This window comes from Indicator indicator, chromosome 5 (assembly GCF_027791375.1).
Source record: "Indicator indicator isolate 239-I01 chromosome 5, UM_Iind_1.1, whole genome shotgun sequence".
Classification (NCBI taxonomy): Eukaryota; Metazoa; Chordata; class Aves; order Piciformes; family Indicatoridae; genus Indicator; species Indicator indicator.
In genome coordinates this window covers 31196337-31222054 of record NC_072014.1, presented here as the reverse complement: position 1 = coordinate 31222054, position 25718 = coordinate 31196337, and the positions used below count along the sequence as shown (strand labels likewise).

General features: G+C 38.9%; 1 protein-coding gene across 1 annotated transcript in view; it reads left to right on the top strand.

The window, feature by feature from the left end:
• ADCY5 (adenylate cyclase 5) overlaps window positions 1-25718 on the top strand; it is a 207596-nt gene that overhangs the window by 109722 nt on the left and 72156 nt on the right. The window contains exons 2-3 of the mRNA XM_054380728.1: window positions 12206-12355; window positions 17284-17405. Coding sequence (XP_054236703.1) covers window positions 12206-12355; window positions 17284-17405 — 272 coding nt within the window. The remainder of the gene's footprint in view (window positions 1-12205; window positions 12356-17283; window positions 17406-25718) is intronic.

The window sequence follows — 25718 nt, the reverse complement described above, 5'->3', positions numbered from 1 at the left end:
GTAGAGAGATTTGTTGGCACTTTAGGGGAAAAAAAAGGAGAATTTATGGTCATTGGAAGAAGGGACAGGCCACTCAGGAGGACTACAAAGTTGTCATGAGGCTATGCAGAGAAACTAACTAGGCATGAATCTGGCCTCACCTGTTAAAGAGAATAGACAATCTTCCTACAATATTAGCAACAAAAGGAGGGCTAAGGTGATTCTCTGTCCTTTATTGGATGCAGGGGGAAACAGTTCAGTCTTTAGCTGTAGTACCAATTGTTTGCTCTGAACCCAGCACCCTGAGCTAGAAGATAGGGATGGGGAGCATAATGAAGTCCCCGTAATCCAACAGGAGATGATTAGTGGCCTGCTGCTGCACTTAGACATGCATACATCTATCGGGTCGGATGGCAAACACCTGAAGGTACTGAAGGAGCTGATGGAAATGCTCACCAAGCCACCTTCCATCGTTTACCAGGAGTCCTGGCTGGCTTCAGAGGTCCCAGGAAGGGCTGGAAGGAGGACTCATGGAACTACAGACCTATCAGTCTGACTTTGGGGCCAGGGCTCAGTTTTGGGGCCAGTCTTGTTTAATATCTTTATCAATGATCTGGTGATACTGCACCATCAGTAAATTTGCAGATGACACTAAGCTGAGAGAGAGCATTGATCTGCTTAAGGGTAGGAAGGCTCTACAGAGCAACCTGGGCAAGCTGAATTTATGGGCTGAGGGCAATTTTGTGAGATTCAACAAGGTCAAGTGCCGAGTCTTGCGTTTGGGTCACAACAACCCCATGCAATGCTACAGGCTTTGGGCAGAGTGGCAGGAAAGACCTTGGGGCCTGGTTGGCAGACGGCTGAATATGAGCCAGCAGTGTGCTCAGGTTGCCAAGAAGGTAACACCCTGGCCTATAATCATCAATAGACCAGGAGGACCAGGGAAGTGATTGTCCTCAAGTACTCAGCACTGATGAGGCTGCACCTCAAATGCTGTGTTCAGCTTTGGGGCCCTCACTACAAAAAAAGACATTTTGGTGCTAGAGCATGTCCAGAGACAGATAATTAAACTGGTGAAGGGTCTGGAGAGCAAGTCTTCTGAGGAGCAGTTGAGGGAACTGGAATTGTTTAGTCTGGAGAAAAGGAGGCTGAGGGGACACCTTCTCACTCTCTACAACTACCTGAAAGGAGGTTGCAGTGAGGTGGGTATTGGTCTCTTCTCCCTAGTAACAAGTGATAGCACAAGAGGAAATGGCCTCAAGTTGCACCAGGGGAGATTTAGATTGCATATTAGAAGAAATGTCTTTACTTAAAGGGTTATCAAACACTGGAGAAGGCTCCCAAGGGAGGTGGTTGAATCCCCATCCCTGGAGTTGTTTAAAAGACACACAGCTGTGGTGCTAAGGAACATGGTTTAGCACCAGACTTGATGGTAGAGTTAGATAACAGTGAAATTTGATAATCTTAAAGGTCTTTTCAAACAAAAATAATTCTATGATTCTAAAGGCAATAACTTCACCTGATTTTCAGGAGACAGCAAAACCTCTCTCGGCTATGTTTTTCCTTTTTAAGAAATTATTTATCCAGTTATCTTCTGTATTTGAGGTATTTTTCATAAACTCATTTTGATTAGAAGCATACTAATAATTCTCTACATCATACAAGTGCTGATTTATGAAAGACTTTAGTAGGCAAGGCCAAGTGCACAGATACTGTATTCTTGGAAATGAAAAATCTAATGCCGTGTCTACATATTTAAGCAGTGATGCAACAGATTATGATGGCAGGGAGAGCTGATTGCAAGTTAATTTGTTTATGATCAATATTATCCACTCCAGTAAAAGTGTCTCTTTGGGATATATTAAGAGAAATACTGTATAAAATATAACAAAAGCAAGTACTACTGTTCAGTGCCATTTAAACTGCAACAGTTGTATCCATTTTTGGATATGGCAATTTTTTAAGAGGCAAATGCGGAATAAACTATATAGTCCATGAGGTCTCTTAGGTCCTTTGCTGCCTTGTCATATTACAAAAAAATCTGAAAATAGATACTCCCTATTTTTTTTCTGTCTTCCTCAGATTAGGTTACTTTAAATATTTGTAATTTACTGTTTTTCAAAGTCCAATTTTGTGGTGTACAGTGTTCTCTTGGGGAGGTGAGTATGATATTAGGTCTATTTTAAGTTCACCTCAGAAAACCTATTCAGCTGTGCAATCTCTGGTAACAATCTTTGGGAGGATAAAAATGCATGTTTAATTACAGACTCAAAATTTTCCACTAGCTAGAGAAAGTTGGATTTATTTTCTTTATATCCTGTTCAATTCTAAGCAGACCTAGTTTATTTCAATGATCAGAATTCCAAGACTCTTCCAAACTGCATCTCCGCAAAGGGAGGTTGATTTGTTTGTTTCTGTTAAACGTTTACATTTTTACAGTATAATATTTTCAGGGTATTCATCTTAAACATTTGACAGAAGGAAAACACAAGTTTCAGATCCTAGCAAAAATAACCTTCACCTGTAGCATATCGCCAATTCAAGAATCCGGTTTCCTGTCATTTCATAACGCTTGCAGAAATTAATGATGCAGTCTTGTGGTATGGGACTTGAATAATGTTTGCAGTACATGTGCCTTGAATGTATACCTTGAAATGTTTTCCTTCAGATACTGCAAAGCAATTTAAACTGTACTCCGTATCATACACCGTGGAAAGCTGGTGTACTAGCAAAGTAACCACATTGTTAGAGCTATCAGAAAAGAATGAGGTTCATCTTGGCTAATTTTGAAATATTTTGGTTTGATCCTGAAATTGTGAGGCCACACATTTGTGTGTGCATTTGGGGAAAAGACAGAACTGGAGAGCTGAGAAGAAAGTCCAGGGTGGGTAATAGGAGTTGCTGTGTAAAGAAGGTGGAATGAAAGACACGTGAAGTAGTGCAGCTCCAAAGATGGAGAGTAAGGGGTTTGTCTATAACAAAATGAAGGCAGGCTAAATTGTGTTGTCTAATTTGTATTATAAACAGAGCCAGCTGTAACTGTTGTTGTCAGGTTGTTTTACACTAAACAACCCTGAAGAGTCTTTTAGAGTTTCTCTGTAAAATCTTTATTGTATTACTGTAGACCTTTGGAATTCAGAATGATGAAGCTGAAGGTTGAGGAATGTGCCTTCAAGTTGTCCATTGTACTCAGTTGAAGTTTAGCTGGGAATTTGCTTACTGATAGTTTTGGTGTTACTGAATCCAAATCTTCTTAGAGATCAGTATGCTCAGCTGCTCCAGACCATAAGATACTATAATGAATCTCAGGCTTCTGTGCAGTCTCTCTCATTCAGAAGTAAGCCCAGTTTACTGTATAGCTGGCAACACCACACCACATCAACTTTTAAAGGAGAGATCCACTTAACATCCAGTCAGATCCCTTATAGACTGACTTAGGTATTAGTGGTGGCTGCGCACAATATCTGCTATCTGCTGCAAGTGGTGCTCCTTCACATCATGTGGTATTAGCCACTGCTTCATTTCAAGAGTTCAAACTGTGCTGGTGGTTCTTGGTAAGTTTTGTTTATTAAAAACGCATGTTGGGATAGGGATGTTAATAGGAAGGAAGATAGCTTGTGGGCAAGCTATCCCTGCTATGTGAAATTCAGCTACAGAAGAAAGGAGGTCTTTAATCAAAACCAAAATATTCTTCTGTATTCCATTCTCTCCCTACTTTTACATTTCTTCCCACACAAACAAACAAACAAAGCCAGTCTAACTCACCACCTCCCAAAAACACATTCTAAATGCTTGGGAAATAACGACTTTTATGTCTTACAGACCATATTTAGGATGCTCTTTGCTGCCTGCTGAGCAATTGGAGAACATTTTTTTTCCCCCAGATAAATAAGACTTTCATGTAACTAGATAAATATTTTTTTTTCCTAGTGACCTAGAGGTGATGCCTTTGCTCAAATTGCTATGGAAGATAAGGGGTGATGCACTGCCCGTATCTGAGACCAGGGCTGCCAGAAATATTCCCAGAAACATGAAGGACCATGGTGCACTGTGATGGAAGGGCAACAGAGGGGGGTTGATTGTTGTGATTTTGTTTGCTTTTTTCTCATAGCCATTGAAAGCAACAGCAGGTCTTGGGAACAGACTTTTTTGTGAAGTGTGTTTGCTGGCAGTGTGTAGGCTGTTGGGATGGACAGGGCACCCCTTGCCAGGAGGGGAGAAAGGACAGGTAGTGGCAGATGTGGAGGTGACTCTGAAGAACTGAAATCTTGCAGGATGGGCTGTGTAGATATTATGTCTGTCAGACACAACAGCAAAAAAGGCACAAAAGCAAAGTAAACAAAATCCTGCTCCCATCATGGGTCAAATCAGCATATATGTTTGCTTGTTGAGTTAGTTAGCATATATTAAATGGAATTTCTTGTATGTTTTAGTGTAGTGGGCTAATTTTAAGAGAGCTTGATAGAAAACCTAGGCATTCGGCTTCCTTCCCTCACATCCCTTCCACCAGATAAGGAATGAAATAGGATATAAAAGATTAATCAAGTACATTTTTTGACCCTTTTCCTCATTGGTAACTGCTTCCTTTAGCTTTAGAGGCATTGTGGAGAATCTAGAATGCATAACCAGACTTATTAATTCAACTTCCATTCAATTGCAATGTTTTCTATTAACACCTTTAAATTAACACCTATTATATCTTCTCTGAACTACTCTTCTGCCCTGAGGAGCACAGGGCAGGTGGGACTGGCATGAAGATGACTCAAATGCGCTTACAGTCCTTTGCAGAACAACTGATTTTGCTGGGATATCAGAGCTTTCCTTAATTTTCTTAACTAATTGTTCAAATTGCCAAAGCGCTCATGCATCTGGGCAAATTTTGTACAGTTGTCAAAATTATCTTTACGTATTTTGTGTGTGAAGATGTTTACCCAATGACTGCTGTGAGTCATGCACAAAAGTCCAGGAGCTTTCTTCTGCCTTTGTGACCTCAAAGATATGTACCAAATGTTTGAAGTCCTATTTAAAGAACTTTTATTTCTGTAAGATTGTATTTGGTTGCCAAAGCCTTTGACACAGAGGCTTCCATGAATCAAAACTATACACACTTGGTACAAATGCATTTTCACTAGGATCAGGTTAAGTGAGCTGGGGTGTTAAATGTACCCCAAATAACCCACTGTACAGTATTGCCTATGAGAGCTGTAGCAATCCCAGCCCTCCATTTCTGGCACGTTGTTCCTTCTGGAGGCTGACAGAGAAGCATTGACACTGGCCAAACTTGCAGCTTGTGATCAGCTCTGCTGAGGAGGGACATCTGGCTGGTGGGCCATGCTTTAAGAAGTCGTTAAAGGTGAAGCAAACAGCTTGGTTTCAAAGTCTTAAGAGGTGATAATTAAAATAACAAAGCAGTTGAATTGTTGACAGGGGAAGGGAAAGGGGAAATGTCTCTTTCAATGAAAGAAGCCTTCCACTAAGTTGTCTCAGGGTCTTAATCTTGCGTGCAAGGGTCACTGGATGGTTCCCCTCCAGTGGCATCTTCCCACAGAACTGTCTTTCCCCTTTAGCTAGGGACTGTCAGCTTGATTCCTCTGGTTTGCAGTCAAGGAACCTTGCATGAAAACCATTGCTGATTCATAGCTCTTAAAGTATGTTTAAGTGTGAAGATGCACAGAAACTTGGTTGCCATGGTGATTCAGTGAAGATGGAAGGTAGGACCTGGGAATCTCCTTCCCTACTATTTGCTATAGCAAGGCCAGCACTTCCTCCCCACAATATAGAGGATGCTTTGCTGGGGTCATGATAGAGTTCAAGGACATTTTAGACACAGAAATGCTTCTTTGAGCTCATGTTAAGGCAAGATTTGGTTAGGACAGTAGATTCTCCTCTTCTTAATCTTAACATTCAGTAACCAAAGAAAGTAGAGTCTACCTGAAATCCCAGCAGAAAAAAGTAATTAATAGGAAAGTGGTAAGGAAGTAGAATTTATCAGCAAATGTAGGAAAGTTTCCTCTTGAGATGCTAAAAATACATCTGTATTGGTAATGTTTTGATCTTTAATAAAACCAGTATTTAAAGATTTTAATGATTTTTAAAAAAAAATAATAAATCCTATATGACAGCAAGAATGTCAATGAGAAAGAATGCATGGAAAGTTTGCAATTACAACAACTGATAAATGAATTAAAATGTTGTTGAATAAGGTGTGAGACATTAAAATGAAGAAAGTAGCATCAAACATTTTGATGTTCTCTGAAACCACTGGAAGAATTAAAAAGTATAAAAACCATAACTATTTGCTCTGAGAGATGTATTATATCTCTACCTGCAACTGTGTATTTAAAAGGTAAATTAGTATTTTTTTATTCTAAGGAAATAATGAACTTACATGGAGCAAAATACTTGTTTGACATTCTTCTGTGAGAACAGAGCATCACATCTAAGAGATCAGTTTATATACCAGGACTGGAAAGTTTACTAAGTAAATGAAATGGATAGCTTCAGTGTAATGTTTTTGTTGACTATAATTCTTGAACTAAGTGACGTAAGGCTTCTTCTACTGACTGCAGCTAGAATGCCATTGCTTCAGTCTAGCCTAAAGATTTGAAGTAGACAGCTTTTGCTCCTTGTAAGCTTCCTAAATAGACAAAATAGGCAAACAAACTTTCAAAAGTACTTCTGCAAAGGAATTTTTGTTCTCAACATCTGCTGAAGAGATACCATGTATCTAGAGCATCACTCTCTGATAAATTCTGATAGTTTGGAATAGTTTAATTGTGCCATGACTTGGATTTAAACTTCAGTAGCACTACTGTGGTGCATAAAGTGTACCTCTAAAGGAGTCTTTGGAAGATAGTGGTTGTAACTTGTTTTCTGTTCTGCACAAGATCCAAGTAATTAGCTGCTGCACAGATGCAGCAGAACAGAGAGGGGAGACACCATATAGTAACTTCAGAAAATTTGGTCTTAGAGTCTGGCTTTTGTTGTTGCAGTTATTTCAAGTATCAGTAGATGTACTTGTCACATTTAACATAAAAAACTCTTACTAATTGCTTGCCCTGCCCTTTACCAGCCAAACACTGGGAGAAGACCAGATGACTTCAACTGTTTAATTATCTTTCTAACATAATGTACAAGTTTTCACTTAGTACTCTGCTAGTTGTAGCTCTGGGAAATGAAAGATGTTTTATATACAGTACAAATACATGAGTAATTTGATCTTGGAGCCTGCTGATGTTGTCTTTCGTTTTAATTTTCATTATGCCTTTGGCTCTGTAGCTGCTGCAATGTTTTTATTAGATAGCAGTATATAAAGAGGCAATAGAGGGTTAATTGTTGCTCAGGGAAAGTGTTTTAAAAACAGCACCAACTATACCCTGTAACAACAACAGTGTTTCATAATATTTGTGCTTTTTATCCCTACTTCCAATTAAAGATTGTACACATAGGTGCTATAAGAATATCTTGGATAGTTAGAGCTTTTTGTAGTCCATTATATTTTTGTTCTTACGTAGTTTCAAATAAGAATTAAAGATTTTATAATATTTTTCTATTAAAAAAAAAGAACTTTCAAAAGTATAAAGCTAATTTCAGAGTCTGCCCCTGCAATTAATAATTGGACCAATTTGTCAATTCAGTATACAACCACTATGAAATGTAGTCTAGAAACTCAGTTATTATCTGCCTTTAACCTGGCTGTTGCATTGATAACTGATTTGACAAAGGTTTTTACTATTGGATGAGTATCATAGGAGCTGGAAAGCAAAGGGAGAGCAGTGTCACAATCTGGAAAGAAAGGTTATGTGGTTTGTTGTTTGGTCTAGATTGGTTTGTATGCTTGTGACAGTTTTACTGCTCCACAGTAAAAAATTAAAAGGCAATTGTTCTCAAAATGGAACTTTATGAAAATACTAAAACAATGCTTTGATTTAAATGAAAACTAAAATAGAAAATCAAAATTCTGATTAGTCCTATTGGAAGCTAACAGGGAATAGCCTTGTGCTGTGATCTTAGAACAGAAATAATGCTGAGTCTCTCAAGAGAAGGGGACCAAAGCAGAGTAATTTGGCAGGAAACAGAAGCTGTGATTTTTTTTAATCAACAGTGACATTCCAAGGAATATGGCCCACCTTCTCATGTCAGTAGCCAGCTTTGTTTGCTCTGGCAGAGGTAGCAAACTAACAAAATTTATCTCAACACTATCCCACTTAAGCATGTTGTTGTCTCTTAATTACATATTGAATAGCATCTGGTGTTTGAAGAATAATCGAATAGAAACAGCAGGGAGAAGCATGGCAATACTGATGCAAGCTGATACTTTTGTCAGCTTATGGTGGTCCAGAGGCTCTGCGCTGGTCACTGAGCCATTCTGGTTCTTCCTCAGCCTGGTCTGAAACACCCAAAACATTGCTTTTGTAATGATAGTGTCAAGGCCAAATTTAGCTCTGAATTTTGATTTTGTAATACCAGGTTTTCATAACTCCTAGGACACGTGGAACTAAACTGTTAACATCTTTCTTTTTTTTCCTTTCAGTCACCAAGGGAAAAAATATTGAAAACGGTTTCCTGCAAGAGATTTAACTAGTGCATTGTAGTGCTCTGTCTGCGTGGTGAAATCATAGTGACTAGAAACTGCCTGCTCTGTTTTGTTTGAGATTGAGTGGTCTCTTATTTCAGTGGAACTAAGAATTCACCATGATTTTTGAGAACCTTGCTTTTTCTTTGGTACTGAATTGCCTGTAAGGAGCTCTGCCTCAGTAACATCTGGATAATGGCATTTCTCTGCCACACAGAGATGCTGCAAGTGTATTTATAAAATACTGAAATATGACAATGCTGCAGGCTTATCTAGGAATTATAGGTAAGTGAAATAGTCTTTTATAAAATACAAGTTTCCAAAATCAGAAGGATAGGAATCTTCTTAGTCTAGATTTCTGGCTAGGCAGGGCAAGAAAATCAACTACAGTATAGACAACTGTGTTTTCTCATTGCTGTGAACAGCTCTTCAAGCACAGATTGTCTGAAATAGTTGCTGTAATGCTTTTACTTCTCAGGCCATGGAGCTTAGGGAATCAGTTTTTTAATATCTACATCATCCCTTTCCTCCTGGGACTTAAACTGGTTACCATAGCAAAGTGGCAAGGAGGAATAATAGGAACTTCAGGTTTAAAGCTCTGCAGACTTCTAATATACTGTAATTTCTCCCCTTATGTTTCGGGGTGTCACAAAGATGCCATACTGTGAATTAAATGAGCATCTACTTAACAGAATAAATGCAGATATCTGTCCCCTGCTACTTAAAAATTAGCTGGTAATATAGTTGTTTTTTTCCTACTTGATGAAGCATGGTTGTCTGAATCTGTCTTGTAAATCAGTCTGTGAAGTCCCTTGGGCTTGTGTAAAATTACGTTGGCGAGTGCTGAAAAGTTAAGTTGCCTTGTGTGCCACAAACATTATCAATAATGTCAAGTCTGATGATGTTTCTGTACTCCCCTTCGACAATGTTGGTCTCAACATGTGATATGAATGGTGTACCTTGAACTGTACAGCTTGGCTATTTAAGGTATCATTACCACAATGGTGTCTTCATGGGTGGGACCCACTGGGGGGACTTTTTGATGGCTCCAAGATATAGCCCAAAAGAGCTTGTTTTAAGGACAGAGCTGTTCTTGTACTCTGCTTCTGGTATGTTGCCTAGGATCTAAACCAAGTGTTGTCTACCATTCCTGGTACAACAGTTCACTTGTATCCACCTGGAGGAAGAGGAATCAGCACCATCCCCCTTCATCAAGTTGGATACAAGTTTCAGCTGTCAGGAACAGACGTCCTCTAAGACTGTTATGGGGAGTTTGTTCTGGGTTTGTGCTATTGACTGCAAGTGAACTGAAGTCTCAGATTAAAACATAGAACTGCATATTTCCTTAAAATCTTCTGTGTTCTCAGTTTATCCGTTTCAGATGTATGATGCATGCTTATGCTGCTTTATATGCCTTGATAAATTTTCCACTCACCGTGCAACCAAATAACTCCAATAGAGAGAATTTGAGAGTCTTGCCATAATCTGGCCATGCAAAAGATGCTGTGTAGCGTTAATCCCTTTGAGCCCATAGTAACTGTTCTGAATTTGTAGAAGTGGTGTTCACAGACTGTGAGCTGAAATGAGTGAGCCATGGAATGTTGTGAGTGAGCCATGGAATCAGGCTCCTAGGAAACCTGCTCTCTTTTTAAGATGTTTCTTCATTATAATAAGTACCACTGTGTTTTTTGTACTATGAGGGAGATTTTTAATCCTTAGAAATTGTCATTATCAACAAAAAAGTACTGTCAAATGCATACTGAATGCAGCACCGTGTTAGGGAAGCAGGGATCTGGGTGGAAATTGGCTAGTCCCTGATCAGCTTAGGAGAGAGATAGAAGAGCTTGGGTCTGGCAGGATCTAGCCAGCTTTAGAATGAGCTGAATGAAAATATAACTGTGAAGGGAATATGTGAGTTTAGGATTATGGTTTATTTCATGTTCATGTATGACCTGTGACTTCAAGAGCCCTGTCTCTGTCTGTGGTGTGGACTCTTTGGATGGAGGGAGCAATCTGTGTGGGTTGAGAATAATTTCCTCCTTGGAAAGCAGTTATCAGCAAATACAATTAGCTGGCAGTGGTGATAATCACCCGTGGGTATCTATAGCCTGCAGGTTATTGTGCTCTAACATGAGAACGCGAGTGTGAACTCTCTGTGGGGACATGGCTCAAAATGAAGCACTTTGATGCAGGAGTTTGGGAAGTTGGAGTGTTGCCATCTACTGGCAGCCATCCTCCGAAGTCCCTCAGCTGCTTCTAGCTTGAAGTATTGCCTATTTTGAGCAGGAATGTGAAGTTTTCCTGCCTAAATCCTGTTTCAAGACTTGCTAATAAAATAATTGTTGCTGTCTTTAGCATGTGGTTGTAGTCAAAGACTGTAAGAAATCCTAGTGGGAATACTCTGACAGGTTGTTACTCTTCAGGATGTGGGCCCATGTTTGACATGAATGTGGCTCCTCTCTTCTGCACATTGACCAAGCTAGTTTGGGGAGTCCTGAGCAACCCCTGTGGGCTCAGAGCTTGAGGGGTGCCCTTCAAATGTGGCCCAGTATTTTCAGGAAATAGGCTGGTCTGGAAATTACCTTTTTTTTTTTTTTTTTCTTACAGTAAAAAAGAAATAAAGGCAAAGGGTGTATTTGGACTTGATAGGGAACAGACCAAAGATCTGTCTTTTTAAAAATATTGCAGATCTGGCAGTCTTTCCCCCTAGAAGAGATGAGAGGTGTTTAAAATAAGTCTGTCCTCAAAGGGAGATCCCGTACAGCTTGTGCAGCTCTTAAAAAGTTACACCGCGACTGACCTCGGTCAAAGGAAATGTTTGCATGATACCATCAGATGCGATTTTGAACATTTTGCATTAACTATATGCTGCCAATAGGAATGTGGTTTTTTTCTTTTTATTACAGAAAATTATAATAATTTGGAAATGAAAGATTGCAGCAATAGTTTTCAGCAAATGTTATGTGAGAGCTTCTTTACGAAACATAACTGACATGAAAACAAAAGAGTGATAAATCTTTTCCTTCATGTTGCCCAGTTTATATATGTTTCAGTCTTAACAACTCTTTCTGTAGTCATGTTCACAGACATGTAAAAACCACATATTTTTTTAAAATCTTATAACATAAAATTTTGACTTGGAACTAGATTTAACAAACAAAATTCAGTTGATCTTAAACATTGTGAATACCAACATTTTCCCTTCAGTATTTTAAGCACTCTTTCAAGATAATGATTTAATATCTCTTTGATATGTAGGTATACAAACATGGAAATATTTGTGTTCCTCTGTCAGATCTCTCTGCATGACTTGTAGCTGACAAAGCAATGATGCATTTTTAAATAGATTTTTGTCACTGTAGTTCCAAGACACTGGATTACCAAAACCGAGGTTACAGAATTACCAATGGGATTGTATTTCTTACCAGTGATGTAAAACAGTGCTAGGAACATATATGTGAAGCTGTGTATGGAAGTTATATATTTTAATGACTAAAGAGATAAAAGACACTGGAATAAAGAGCCTGAGGTTTAAGCATGGCTTGGATTAAGGAGTTGTGGAAGGGGCTGGGTTCTGTCTGGTGTGTTGTTACTTGTGGCAGATTTCCAAGTGTAACCCAGGATTTTTAATTTTTTTTTCTTTTGTTGCAGCTGGTCTCCAATGTTCTCATCTTCTCCTGTACAAACATTGTAGGCGTGTGTACCCACTACCCTGCAGAGGTGTCCCAAAGGCAGGCTTTCCAGGAGACCAGGGAATGCATACAAGCCAGGCTGCATTCTCAGAGGGAAAACCAGCAGCAGGTAAGAGCAACAGTGGGAAACAAAAAATGAAACTGTTGAAGCAAAGAGAGCTCAGGGGAGTATTTCTTCCCAATACCCTGATACCTCTGCAAACATCAACAAATCCTGTGGGCTGTGCTCTGGGGATTAGAATCACACAAGATGCAGACATTCTGTGTAGTTTATTTGCACCCATCGTTGAAGCCACATGTTGAATGCAGATGCAACACACAGGCTTCGGATTGACCTTCTTTGTAAGGTCAAAGAATGGTGTCAGTAGCACCACTGCCCACCTGTATCTCTAAGGCAGGCTTTGAAGTGAAAGGTAAAAATTGATCCACAGAACGTACTGTCCCTTGATGCCTCCAAAGAGGGTCCTTCTCTTGCCTTTCCCAAAGGTCCCTACCTGCTTGCACACCTCTGTACACCTTGTAGGCCTGAAGTGAATTGTATTTGTTCAAAAAGTGAGATTCATCACCAGCTTCCATGTTTTTTGTTATAAAAAGACCTGTTGCTGCCAGCAACAGCAACTGAGTTGACAACCAAGTTGTTAAGGGTGTGGAGCATATGGGTTCTGCTGCAATGAATCGCATGTCCTCTGAATTAGACACAAAGGACTTTTTGGGAAAGCTTGACTTTTCCTTGCTAACACACATCTGTGCCTTGCAATATATCTCATAGTGGTCTGTCCAGTTTGAAATGAATCACTGAATGGGGCTGCCACTCTTCCCTTGGGAGATATCTCAGAGCTTGATTATGGGTTTGGGGAAGAGATCAAGAGAATGAATCAATTGGAGTATCTTTGCATCTCTGAGGCAACAAAGCTTAATTTTCCCTCATGTCTCAGACCATCTGCGTCTATGAATTTGTCTTTTGGCAGCATTTCATGAGGTACTTCTGGCTGACATACTTGCTACTTAGCCCATACTGTGAAACAACATGTGCACATGCGTAATTTTTTGCAGTATATGTATGAAAACAACATTCACACTCAAAGCTCCTTTTTCCTTTGAAATGAGCGTAGTCTGGGAAAGATGAACCAAGCAGCAGCTCCTCCTTCCCCACCTTGAAGTGGAGCAAAGGATTGGGCCAAGGAAGTACCCCATTTTACTTATTGATTACAACCATTCCTCCCTTCTATGAGACTGTCTTGGCAGCATGCCCCAAATGCTTGTCCTGTTCTAGATTTAGGAGCTTCTATATCCAAAGCAGGTCAAGCCCTGACAAATGCCCTGTCTTTATGCCTTTTTTGTCTCCTCCCTCCGAGGAAGCACTGTACCGTACAGAAGAAAGCCAGGACATCAGAAGAACATGGGTCAAGGCCAGTCACTTAGAAATACCCTCCAGTTCTTCCAGCAGTAACTGTAGCTTATTTTCAGCTACAGTCTGCACTGGCATTGGTCTCCAGGTTCAGTTCAGATGCATCCCTATGCATAATGCATTGAGATAATCTTGAGGTGACAGCCAACATAAATAAGGGTGGCTCAGGCTGCATCTGAGAGACTCAGTATCCAAACATGGGTGCAGAGAAAAACAACTGCACAGCTCAAAACTGTTATTGTTGCTTGCCTGTTTCTGGAGATCTGCACACAGGAGCAAGCACATTATCTCCAGTAAAAGGATGTGTATTTTCCTTTATTAAGCATCTACTGGCACCCAAAATTAGCAAGGAAGTAAATAAATGCCCAGCATGTCCAATGAAAAAGAGAAACTTACTTGGATTTCATTATTTGAGATAACCTAGGGCAGAGCCATCACAGGAATCACTGTTACTTGCCCAGAATAAAATACTCTTGGATGAAAACACAAGTTTTCTCCACGATCTGTAGTGAGCAAATACTTAGGATTTGAGTAAGAGATGGGTTTTCAGGACTGCACAGTTTTGCTTCTACCATTGCTTGACTTTTGTCTCTGAGAAGTTATTCTATCCTTCTCTTTTTCATCTCTGCATCACTTGTAGTGAAAAATAAGTGTTATTAAACCTGGATAGTCATAAGACATTAAATATTTGTAGTGCTTTGAGGTTATCTTGCGAGAGTATGACTTAAAATTCCTGTGTAGTACAGAGTCATCTTAGGGATGTATGTGCCCAGATATACATCTATCTATGTGTACGTATTTAAGCAGAGTAGATCTGTATTGTACTCTTTCATCTGCGCTAGTTCTAAAGACTGGTGCTCTTCGCAGTGCATTTGTTTAATGTATAATTCAGTGGAACTATACTTGCATGTTGTTTTGAAGTGGGAAGTATATATGAATTTGGTCTTGCCTTTTTTTTTTTTTTGTTGTTGTTTTATCAGGTCAGAATGCTGCCTTGTTATACTTGTAAAACAGCAGCCTCAGTCACCTCACTGATGCATAATAAGTGATTTTACAGTGAGAACTGCAGTACTTTATAGTCATTATAGCAAAATGAAAATTGTATTCTAGTGGAGACTTTAATTTCTGTGCTTCATTTGAAATAAAACATATAGATGTTGTTGTTTTGAAGGTCTTTTAGCATGGTTGGTGCTTTACAAAGGCACTTGTTACAGACCTTTCTGTTAGTTATTTTCAGTGATCATGATGCTCCAAACAAACAGAATAAAGGAAATATCCAACCTTATAACATGGCTCAACTTCCAAATTAGTTGCTACATGAAGGGCCATTGTATTTCAGGTATTTATTTTGCCTGACAAGCCTATCTTACTCCCCAACAGGGGCAGTGTTAGGTCATCTCCTGGAGATCTCAAGTGTCTTGAAAATATTGACGATTTATTCTGTCAAGTGCTTGTGCTGCCAGAAAGTGCAGGGCAGGTGGCTTTCAAAGAAAAGTTGCCCAGAAATTTATGTGAATATCTCTTGGAGTACTAGTAAGAGATGCTCAGTCCCCTGAATGTGTCCCTATTTAACAAGCAAGTAAAAGAAAAAAACGCATCTGTCTGTTGTGTGCCTACAAGGAATGCATCAAACCTGTGGGTGCCCCTGAAGTTCCCATTAAGCTCTGAGTTATTTAGAGGACATAAAATCATATGTAAAATAGCAGTTTTCACACATTTGAGGATGCTTGTTATAATATGCAAATGACAACAGTGTATACACTAGTTACTCTGAGAGCATTATAATGTGTTGTGCTTTTGCACTCAAGGAGTATGTCAACAGCTAACAGAAGCCTAAGGACACGTGCCTGATTCATGATCTTTTTATGAAAAAAATGTGGATATGTAACTGTTAACACCTACAGTATGCTAGGGAAGGTGAGAGTACTTTGAAAGAGGGTTTCTTATCGGGCCTGCTGCAGTTTTGAGCAGAGCAGACAGAAATCTCTCCCAACACATCTTCTTCTGTGTTACTGCTACCTCTTCAGCGACTGGAGGCAAGAAGTAATCTCTTTATGGTATACAGTGAAGAGAAAGAGAATAAAAAAGAAAACACTGGACAGTGCTGCAGACTATAAAACCTCTTGGTGCATGCTAAGCAGATTTCCAGTGAATTCATCTTCCTCTGGTTCCCCTAAAGTTCCCCTCTCTCCTTGGAGGAAGAAATAAATGGGGAACTTTCAGTTAAATCTAGGAATTAGATTTAACTAAAACTGTCGTATGGGCAAGAGGTTTGGTGACGTGAGTAATTAGTAGGATTGGAGGACTGCTGACCTCTCTGAGTCAGAACTGCATTTGAGTCCTACTGTTCACTGTGTTGAGAATTAATGAGCTGTTAGATCAGGTTAGGGACCTTCATTTATGCCACATTGTGTCTGTGTGGTCAGGAAGGAAGGCCCTTTTCTTCCCTCTGCTCACTGCAGGTAAAGAAAAATAAAGATGGGAGTGGCACAAGCTTTTAGGATTCTTCAGCTATTCCAGAGCACTGCCTGCAGCTTGGACCACAGTGGAGCTGATCCCAGAAGAGATGCTCCCCACCTTCTTCAGCTATAGCAACGTGTTTTGAACTGCAAAGGATGGAAGTGAGAATAAAATGAAGGTATAGGCAGAATTTCTCAGGTGTGATTCCTGAAGTACACCAATGCATCCCTGGAGCACATATTACCTGCGGATTTAAACTCTATAGCTTCTGCATGAAATTGCAACCAAATTTAGAGTAATAACAAAGAGAGGTTTTTGTGTGAGTTTTGGGGGAAATTACTATAAAGTCATCATTTTATCATGTCACTGATTTTTGCTTAGCATGCAAAACTATGTATGGAACAGCTTGCAAAATAATGTTATGAAAGTCACACTAATGCTATTATCAGTAAATAAGAGTGCCAGGTGAGGGTGAAGAGATGAGAGCTGTTGATAATAGAGGTGATTATTGAAAATACTCTTGTAGGTGAGTGATGGTATACATGTCTTCATGCAATTAGGCACAAATAGCAGTTTTAAATGTAGAAGTGTAATACTGCATTGTGTACTTGGGCTAACTTTCCATGGTAGTTTTATTGGGGTGTTCCTATTGACTTTTTAGCTGCTAAGGACAGGATTGAGCCTGTTAGAGTAATATGCGTAGATGATAAGATAGGAAATGAAGGAATTGTAAGTGTTGCCTCAGGGTGTTTGGTATCAGAACTCTGGTGTTATGTGATAGAGGACTTCATGGTGATGTGGAGAGCATGTGTAGGAGATCAGACAGTATAATTTGTGAGAGTCCTTCCAAGAATGATGTACAGGCACTTTTTGAGTTGTGTGGCTCCTTCATTTGCAAGAATTTACCAACTATGAATTATAAGGCCCAGTGCAGCAGGGATGAAAAATCCAAGCTTTTTTTCTAATATCACTGAATTGTTATTAAGTAGTTGGGACAGAATTGCATATGACTTGTTAGGAGATCAGCTACTGGGTTTATGGAGACCATTTCACTTGGTTGTACTCATCTCTCACCAAACTGATGACTCATTTCTCCCCAGTAAGGAACAAAGTGTGTTTGTTAACTGGGCAGCAGGTGTTTTAATTGGTTCATCTGTCTGACTCCACAGGAGCGTCTCCTGCTATCTGTACTTCCTCGACATGTTGCCATGGAGATGAAAGCTGACATTAATGCCAAACAGGAAGATATGATGTTTCATAAGATCTACATCCAGAAGCATGACAACGTCAGGTAAGCACAGCAGCTCATCTCCCAGCTCTGGGAGAGGAGGGACCCTCCCCAGTGCTTGGCACTTAATACCAAGAGACGAAGTTGTCTATGACACATAATCCAAAACAAGTGTAAAGTCTCTAAAGTGTCACCAGTTGACTTTTGAAAGTCTGTTTATAGGATGGGAGGGGGATTGCCACATTCCTGCAACATCTTCCTTTGACAAGCAAATTTAACTGATCTTGTTCTTTAGATTTTTTTCCCCCTTTCCTAGAATGAGTCTCAGTGATTTTGAGGTGATAAATTTGGGTGTAGTTATATTTGGACAGTTACACACTCTCTTCTGATAAGCCATGGTGGGGATAAAAGTTAAAGATTGTCATGGAGTGAATTGCAGAGTTAAAATTCACATGGTGTGGTCTCTGCCAATCTGAAATTACAGAAGAATTCATTAGTGGCAACCCTTGGCACCTGCTCAATCACCCAGTGATTTGTTGCTCCTTGGTATGCCTCAATGAGCCAAATAAATTGATATCCAATCTTTGACAAGTTATGCAAAATCAGACCCAGTCTGTGTTGCTGGAGTAGTCCAGCCCCATAAATTTCTGAACATTACCATGTTCCACTGTCCACTTCCCAGGGAAAGAGGTGATACAGTCTTTAGTTGGATATCTTTACAGGCTGCAGTTGCAAAGTTAAATTTAACTTAATCTTGATGCATTTTACCTCCACTGTTGTACCTGACCTCTTTGAGGATCACTTATCTCTCTTCTAAGCCAAATTCTGGAATTGTGTAACAGCTCTGTGAGTCTATAAATGTTTTTACTGAGTCAAAGAAAGCTTCCCTTCTTCTTCTCTCCATCTCTACTTCTGATGAGATTTTCCTGCTTGCATAGCCTTCTCTCTTATGTATGTTGGTGAATTACATTTTCTGATACCTGATGATCAACAAATAAAAGTAGATCTCTAATATACTGTGCCCTTCATAATCTCCAATAGTTGATGCAGTGAAAGTCACATGAAATTCTGAAGCCTTTAAAGACATTTCCTTAGCACTGAGGGTTGCAGGGAGAGGTAATGTGCAAGCAGACTACTAGGAAGAGATGGCTCACTAAAATCAGGGCAAATCTATCTGCTTACTCTGATGGACTTCTGTTCAAGGCCTCATATTTTTGATCATGACTAAGTAAACAGATGAAGATCCACTATCAATACTGAAGAAAAAAATTATCAGATGTGAAAGACAATAATGGTTCAGTGATGAAAAATAAATAATACACATATGGTGATGAAAGTGAGCAGAAGAAGACATACAGAGTGCCCTCAGCAGAGTATATGTGCTACAGTACATTAGATTAAGTTCATTTTTCCCTTAATGGCACCGAGCTTGTTCAAGAAGGCGTGTACATTTTTTTTGATAGATGTTGTTTGTGAATTTTCTCAACAGAGAAATTACTTTATTCCAGTGCTCAATGGTCAGCTTGACATTCATGTCAGCTATGACATGAGATTCGTCAGTATGGTATTACAGTCTTTCACATCAGTTTCCATACTTCATTATTTGCAGCTTTGAAAATTGTTCAATACAGTCAAAACTTAGTAAAGGTGATTATCTCTTTAGGGCAATAATTTAAGTTTAACTATACTACTAAGTAAACAGTAATAAACTGAATTTGCAAATCAACAATTTTAAAGGGAGAAGGGAATCTGATGGAAAGGTTGTGACTGGAAAAAATAGTACAAATATAATGGCTGCTATGAAGACATGGAGATCTCAAAAGGTAAAACAAAAAAATTATGCATGACCCAGAGTATAGAGAGAGAAAACAGTTTGCTGTGATTTTCAGTTATGGCTGGGAAGTAATATAAAAGGTGAAGTCTGTTTACATAAATGGGTATAAACACCAATCAGTTCCTGAGATCATCCTGATGGGTAGCTAGCAGAAAGCTTACACACATTTAATTTTCTCATCTTGCATATTTACTGAGTAATACAAACACTTCTGCAGCCTAAAAGTAACTTCAATGGTGTTCATCGTGGTATGAGTGTTTAGGAATCAAGCCCTTACAGGTACTGACTGTTGCCAAGTGAAGGGAGGCGAAGATCTCAAAAGATCTTGCAAAGGGAAACAATTTCAATGGCATCTTCCTCAAAGTATGGGCTTTGTTTCTACTAGGCCCTAAATCAAAGCCCACTGAGCCCATGGAAAAGTGAGATAAGAAATAGGAGTAAGACTGTGTATGTACTGAGAGCAAATGGAAAGTAATTTAGGAACATCTCATCTTCATGTACTTTAGGGAAATGAATAACTAAGTATGAATATTGAAAAAAGGAAACATGATTTGGAACAAATGACTCATTTCACACTAGGAGTTCAGCATGGAGCCTTTGCTCTTGCCTGGGTGCACTGAAACCACCTCTAGTGGGAATGACTGCCAATGATGTAGAAGCATTTATGTGCGCACAGAAACACACTGGTGGGGGGGAATAGTCTCTTGATGTGGATTAATGAAATGGCTGGATAAAAACAAGCATGCTCTTTACTTTTCATGGGGAAATGCTCAAGGGAAGGCTTTTGAGAGGAGAACACTCTTAGCAATTTTGTTTTGTTTTAGTCACTATTCAAAAATGTCATAAGATCCAAGTTTTTATGAGATAAAGGTTATTGTGTCAAGGCAATTGAGAAGTATGTGAAGTCGGTGCAAGGGTTCTGTGCCCAGCCATTGAATCTGTCTTCCTGTTGATGATTTATGAGCAGGAACATTTCCTCCACAGTTTGTAGAAGTGGAAAGCTCTGTGTGTCAGCATAGAGGTGCAGGCTTCCCTCCTACATCAGTTGTATCCAGTGATTCCCTTTGCCTACTCTCCCAGATCAGTTAAAAAGGTGTATTATAAATGAAACTATAATGGATAGGAATTTTCATTAGCTATTGATTTAAAAGTTTGATTACCATTGTCACACTTGGAGCTTCAGATCTGTGTTTTTACTGGATCTTCAAAGTGGGGCTGCTTGCTGATTTTGCAGTCAACATGAAAATAATGAGCCTCACTGACACTGGACATTTCCTTCCCAGCTGGATTTAGGAGCACAGCCTCTTGCACTTAGCCTGGTTTGACATTTTGTGGGGGAGAAGTGATTTACTATATTCAGTTCCAGATAAGATTCCATGTTTTAACTTGCAGGGATGATTTGTTCTGGGCTTTTGGGACCATCTGTAATTTTAATTAAAAAACAAACCTAAACCACTCTACCAGCAGAAAACGTTATTATAAAATTATGTGAAGTTACCATGTTTGGGGAGGGGGTTTCCTGTTTTAAATTGATTGGTCTTTAAATGAGCAGTTCTGCTGTGGTATGCTTCGTTTTAGCTACTAGGTTACATGCTGCCTTGGGGTTTTTTGTTTGTTTGTTTTTGGGGTTATTTTAGTGGTTACACACTTTTTTCTCTTTCTTTTAAGAGAAAAAGAAATCAGGCTGAAACTTATGCAGAAGTTACTTCTTTTTCAGGTGCCAGTAGTAGCTCTGTAAAACACAGCCATGATCCTTTAACAAGGGGCAGTTCTGCCATGATATTGCTTACTGTGTTAAACTTCTCTCAGGGGGTGGGCTGTTTCTCTGTTGGGGTAAATGTTATGTTTTTATGCAAAATACAGTGGTCTTTCTGACCTGAATGTGTAGAAGAAAATCTTTTTAGAGCCCTGTCAGGATTTCCTGTGAATGAGTTCATAATCTCCTGCTTATTGTTATGGAAAGTAAAGTTCAGAAACTAACTTATCCATAACAAAAATATAATTTCCTGTTAATTTTTTGCAGGAAAATTTGTTTCTGAATTATTTAGGGTGATGATGAAACTAAGATGAAGAGGTTTAGAGTTAATAGACTCTTTTCTGATGCAAATGAACAGAACCTTTTAACAGAGAATGAAACCATTTCCTGTCCAAATTTATTGAATGAGAGTTTTAACTTTGCCAAATCCAGAACCTCAGAGTGTGATTTGACCTTTCCCACATATGCGTGCGTGTGTGTGTGTGTGTTAAATATAAAGTCTATTGTCAAATGCAATCAGGAAAGGAGTTCCCAAGGCAATGCAAGTAATTTTGGGTAAACAACAAGGTTAGTTATGTAACTAAATTGGTTTGTGTTATCATGAATGAGGTTGTGTCTGATAGACAAATCCTAAAATACACATAGATAATATTGTTTATCTATCATGCTTCCCAGGCAGAATTTTAAATGTTGTACATTAGTATTGCTATTTATAGTATCACAGTGCAGTGATAATGGCTTTAATGTTCTCTAGGTTTGGCCAAATATAGTAATCTCTGTGCTATAAAAAGAGGTTTGAAGTCCTGTGTAAAGGGATAAAGGTTGGCTTTGTCATTGAAATTCTTTTGATGAACTGTTTCAAGAAGCTTATTTTAGGGCTGGCATCCAAGCACAGTGAAAGTGACAGTTTCCTCTTCTCTCCCCTTCACAAAATTCTTATGAATCATGTACTCAACATTAACCTATTTCAGGGGTTTTAAATATCTTGACAACTTGAACTAAACCATTTACAGAAATGAAGCAGTCCATTCGCTTTCAGCTTTGTAAACAAAGACCATTGTTAACTACTTTTTTGATTTAATTACATTCTAACTGCAAAAAATTTCCCCTTAAAAATGACCAAATAGTTGCAATTTGCCTGAGCATCAGTATACTCAGACCAGCCATGTCAACTTAACCTCTTTGACTTACAGGCATTATGATGATTAATTTGTTGCTTATGAAGTGTGTTAAATTCTTAGGTTCTATGTAATTTTATTCTACAAAATTTGTGAAAATTTCAACCAAGCAAGTATCTTCTTTCTCCCTCCTCTCACTGTCTTCACACACAGGACATCTTGTCTTAATGTTTCTTTATGCTAAAATACTTACCAATATATATAGTACAAAGCCGAGCTCTGATCGCAGCTCCCAGGATATTGGTGTTAACTGGACATATTAGTGCTGTGCTGTGCCTTGTCAAAGCAGAGTGCTGCTTAATGGTATGTTCTTGTGGTTGAGTATAGGCATGAGGCTGTTTTTTCTGGTTTGCTAACTGTGCCTTTTGAAATGCTAAGTAGGTTTATAATGAGGCATATCCTATCAAGCCCAGGTCAGGCTGAGCGTTTTCTTTGGAGGTAGTTATGCCAGTGGCCTGGTTTTGTTAGGAGCTCATCCTTATTCTGCTTTCAGGCTTTTTGAAGAGGTTATTGAAGGTAAGCAGCAACCAGTTTAATTTCACAGTATGGTGTATATTAATTTCTGATAGTTCTTCCATGGATATTTTCAACGATTCCCCAAATCTCTTGTCTCAGCCAAAATTTATGTAGCTTTAATTTTTGTGGAATGCTCATTTCCTGGAAAAGACAGGAGCAGTATCTGGTTTTAGTATTTACTGTATAATATATCTCATTTCTTATCTTCCCCCCTTTTGGGGGGCTGGCACAACAAAAATTGATGGCTTATGTTTGAAGAAGAGGAATAGCAGGAGGAAGCCCAAGAACAGGTTTTATCCATGTATTGCTTCCTAGTGCTGTTCCGTCTGAAAGTCTGTGAGCTTCAATCTCCTCCCCAAATGCATTCATGGGATGATTCATTGTTTCTCAGCATCGAATCTTAGCAAGACTCTGCCTTCTTTTCTTCATTCGAGGCATATGCCTACAAGTAAGTTACAAGAAGGTTATTTTTGCAGGTGGGTGGGGGGAAAGTGTGGGTTTCACATGGGTTTAGGGGCCCCCAACATTTAATTGCCATAACTTCTGATTGTGGCTGTAGGCTGAGAAAAGTGTGTAGGAAGGAAACGATCAGCCTTCCCACACCTTTCCCCAAATGACAGCGGTGAATTTTACCTACATGGGAGCTTTTCTGTTTCCCTGTCAAGAGCCAGCTCCTGGGAACTTCACCTGAGAGTGAATCTTGGCTTTTTAATTTTCCAGAGATCAAAATTATTTCTTTATTTTTAAATTGCCAATAATTTTTATGAAGTGCTGAAATAGGTTTCACGCATGGCTGAAGGGGACTTACTCTGCTCTTACTACCACTAATCGCTTGACTCTTCTTAGCCAATTTGTTGGATTTGAGAGGAAAAATAAGTGTCTTTTGGAGAAAGGCATTCAAGCTAAAATCCACATGTAAAGGGATTCAGTTATTTTGCAGCCATTGTTGCACCTGAACTTGACATCAAAGCTGTGCAATAAATTAGGACGTTAATATTAAAGCAGGTGTTTCAACCCAAGATCACACCCTCTTTGAATATATATGTTCTGATGGTTCAGTCTTGAAAGCTTTTAAGCCAAAGAATAGGTCAGGTATATATATTTTATCAAATCTTCCTCTTTGTACATGTGCACAGCACCCTTGGTTAAGTATTGGCATGCCAACTTGGTTAAGTATTTGGCTGTCTGTAGAGCTTTCCTTTTGAACTGAGGACATGTTGTGATCTTGGACCCTACTGGGAACTCCTGGTGTCTTCAGGGCCATGAGAAAGCCTTGTACCCTCCGAAGAGCAAAACAGATAAATAACTGGCTGCAAGGCATCCTGCTGGGTGCACTACATAAACATGTGTATTGTAATAAAGATAACATCTCAGAAGTGTGGCAAGCTAGGTGACTGCAGATCTGCAGCCACCAGCAATTAGGAAGGGCCTGTGATGTATAATTCACACCCTGCTATTCTGAGTTTACACAAGGGTCTGTTAAGTTCACAAGGTGATGGATTGAGGACTGTTAGATGTTTTAATGATGAAATACTGTGAATAGTAATTTGGGGAGAATAATGAAGGTGCATGAAGAAGTTTACAGAGCACCATAGTAATTCATTATGTTTATTAGGATTTTCTTTTTTCTTCAATAGTAATAAAACCAAATTATTATTTCTTTAAAACTAAAGTCTTATTGCTGATTGGCCTGATAGTAAAAACAAATATATCAAATTTATAGTAAAAAAAATGGATCAAAATACGTTAAACTAATCCCTCCCCAGTCTTCTCTATTCTGGATTAACTTTAAGAAGAAAAATTGAGTCTTCTTAGACCAAAACTTTCCTTTTTTAATGACCTACTTGTACAAACTTGCTTAAATTTCAGTTAATGAATTGCTTTGTCATGTTGTTAACATGCAAAGTGGTTTTAAGAACATTGAGTTTATGTAACATTTGAAAAGGCTCTTGTTAAAATTATCCCGCTTTTTTGCTCCCTCCTTAAACTAGAATGACTTAAAAGCAAAAATCAGTTAAACTTTTTATTCTGTAATGCACTGAACTTTGTAAAACTATTTAAAGCTCTCTCACAGATGCTGTAAAACAGAGGCAGAGTTTTGGATTGGGATGGATTAACTTCTCTTGTCTTATACTATATTTATATCCCTGAACAATTGCTGCTAATTTGTGCATCTGTTCTTATGGGTTTATATATAATTTTGACACTAGATAAATGAAGAAGAGACAAAAGCTGAAACCAATTAGTGGAAAGAGCTCTCAAGTGATCTGGTATCCTGTGACTCAAGTTAATGCATTGCTAGCTTGAGTCTATGTCCTCCAGTAACTGAAAGCCATAACATATTTTTTTGACTTCCTCTTTTCTATTAATTTTGCATGATATTAAGTGATAAAAAGTTAGGGAGATACTGGTACTAAGTATGCACACTGCATAATTCCAGAAATTATGTTTTTATAAGAAACCAGGCTAAGAACTGGTAACTTCTGAAACAGAACTAACAGAAATGAGAAGCAACAGACTTGCACAAAACAGCAAAGGAGGCAAAAGACCAAACAGATTAATTTCATCATGCACACACCGTTGGCAGGGCATTGGCCTTGTGGAGTGATAGAGATGCCCTTTTTAGAAAGTTGAGATTTTTTTCAATGTCTGTTTATGTCTCTATTACGTAGCCCTAGAAAGATGCATACAGTTTCAAGTGGTGGAATAAGAATTTGTAAGATCATGTCAGTTCTAGGGACCTGGAAGTTTCAAAATAGTTTTTCAGAAACTGGAAAGTAGTGTGTGTGTATGTGTGTGTGTGTGAGTGGGGGGGATTTAAAAAACAAGATACAGGAATACAGATTTTATCTTCCCTGACACCACGGCTAACAGGGATCTCTGTGGTTGCTGTATGTGGGTTTGGGAAATATCTGAGACTCTCAAAGGCACTGAAAAATTATAGGGGTGTTCTTAGCCATTAACCATGTCCCTCTCTGAGTCAAACTCCTAAAGGAATCTCTTCAATATGTAGGAGAATTGTCAGCTCCCTCAGCTCCAGTTTTTTAGACCCAACCCTCAAGCCCAAAAACCTAGTACAGTGACTTCCTGTG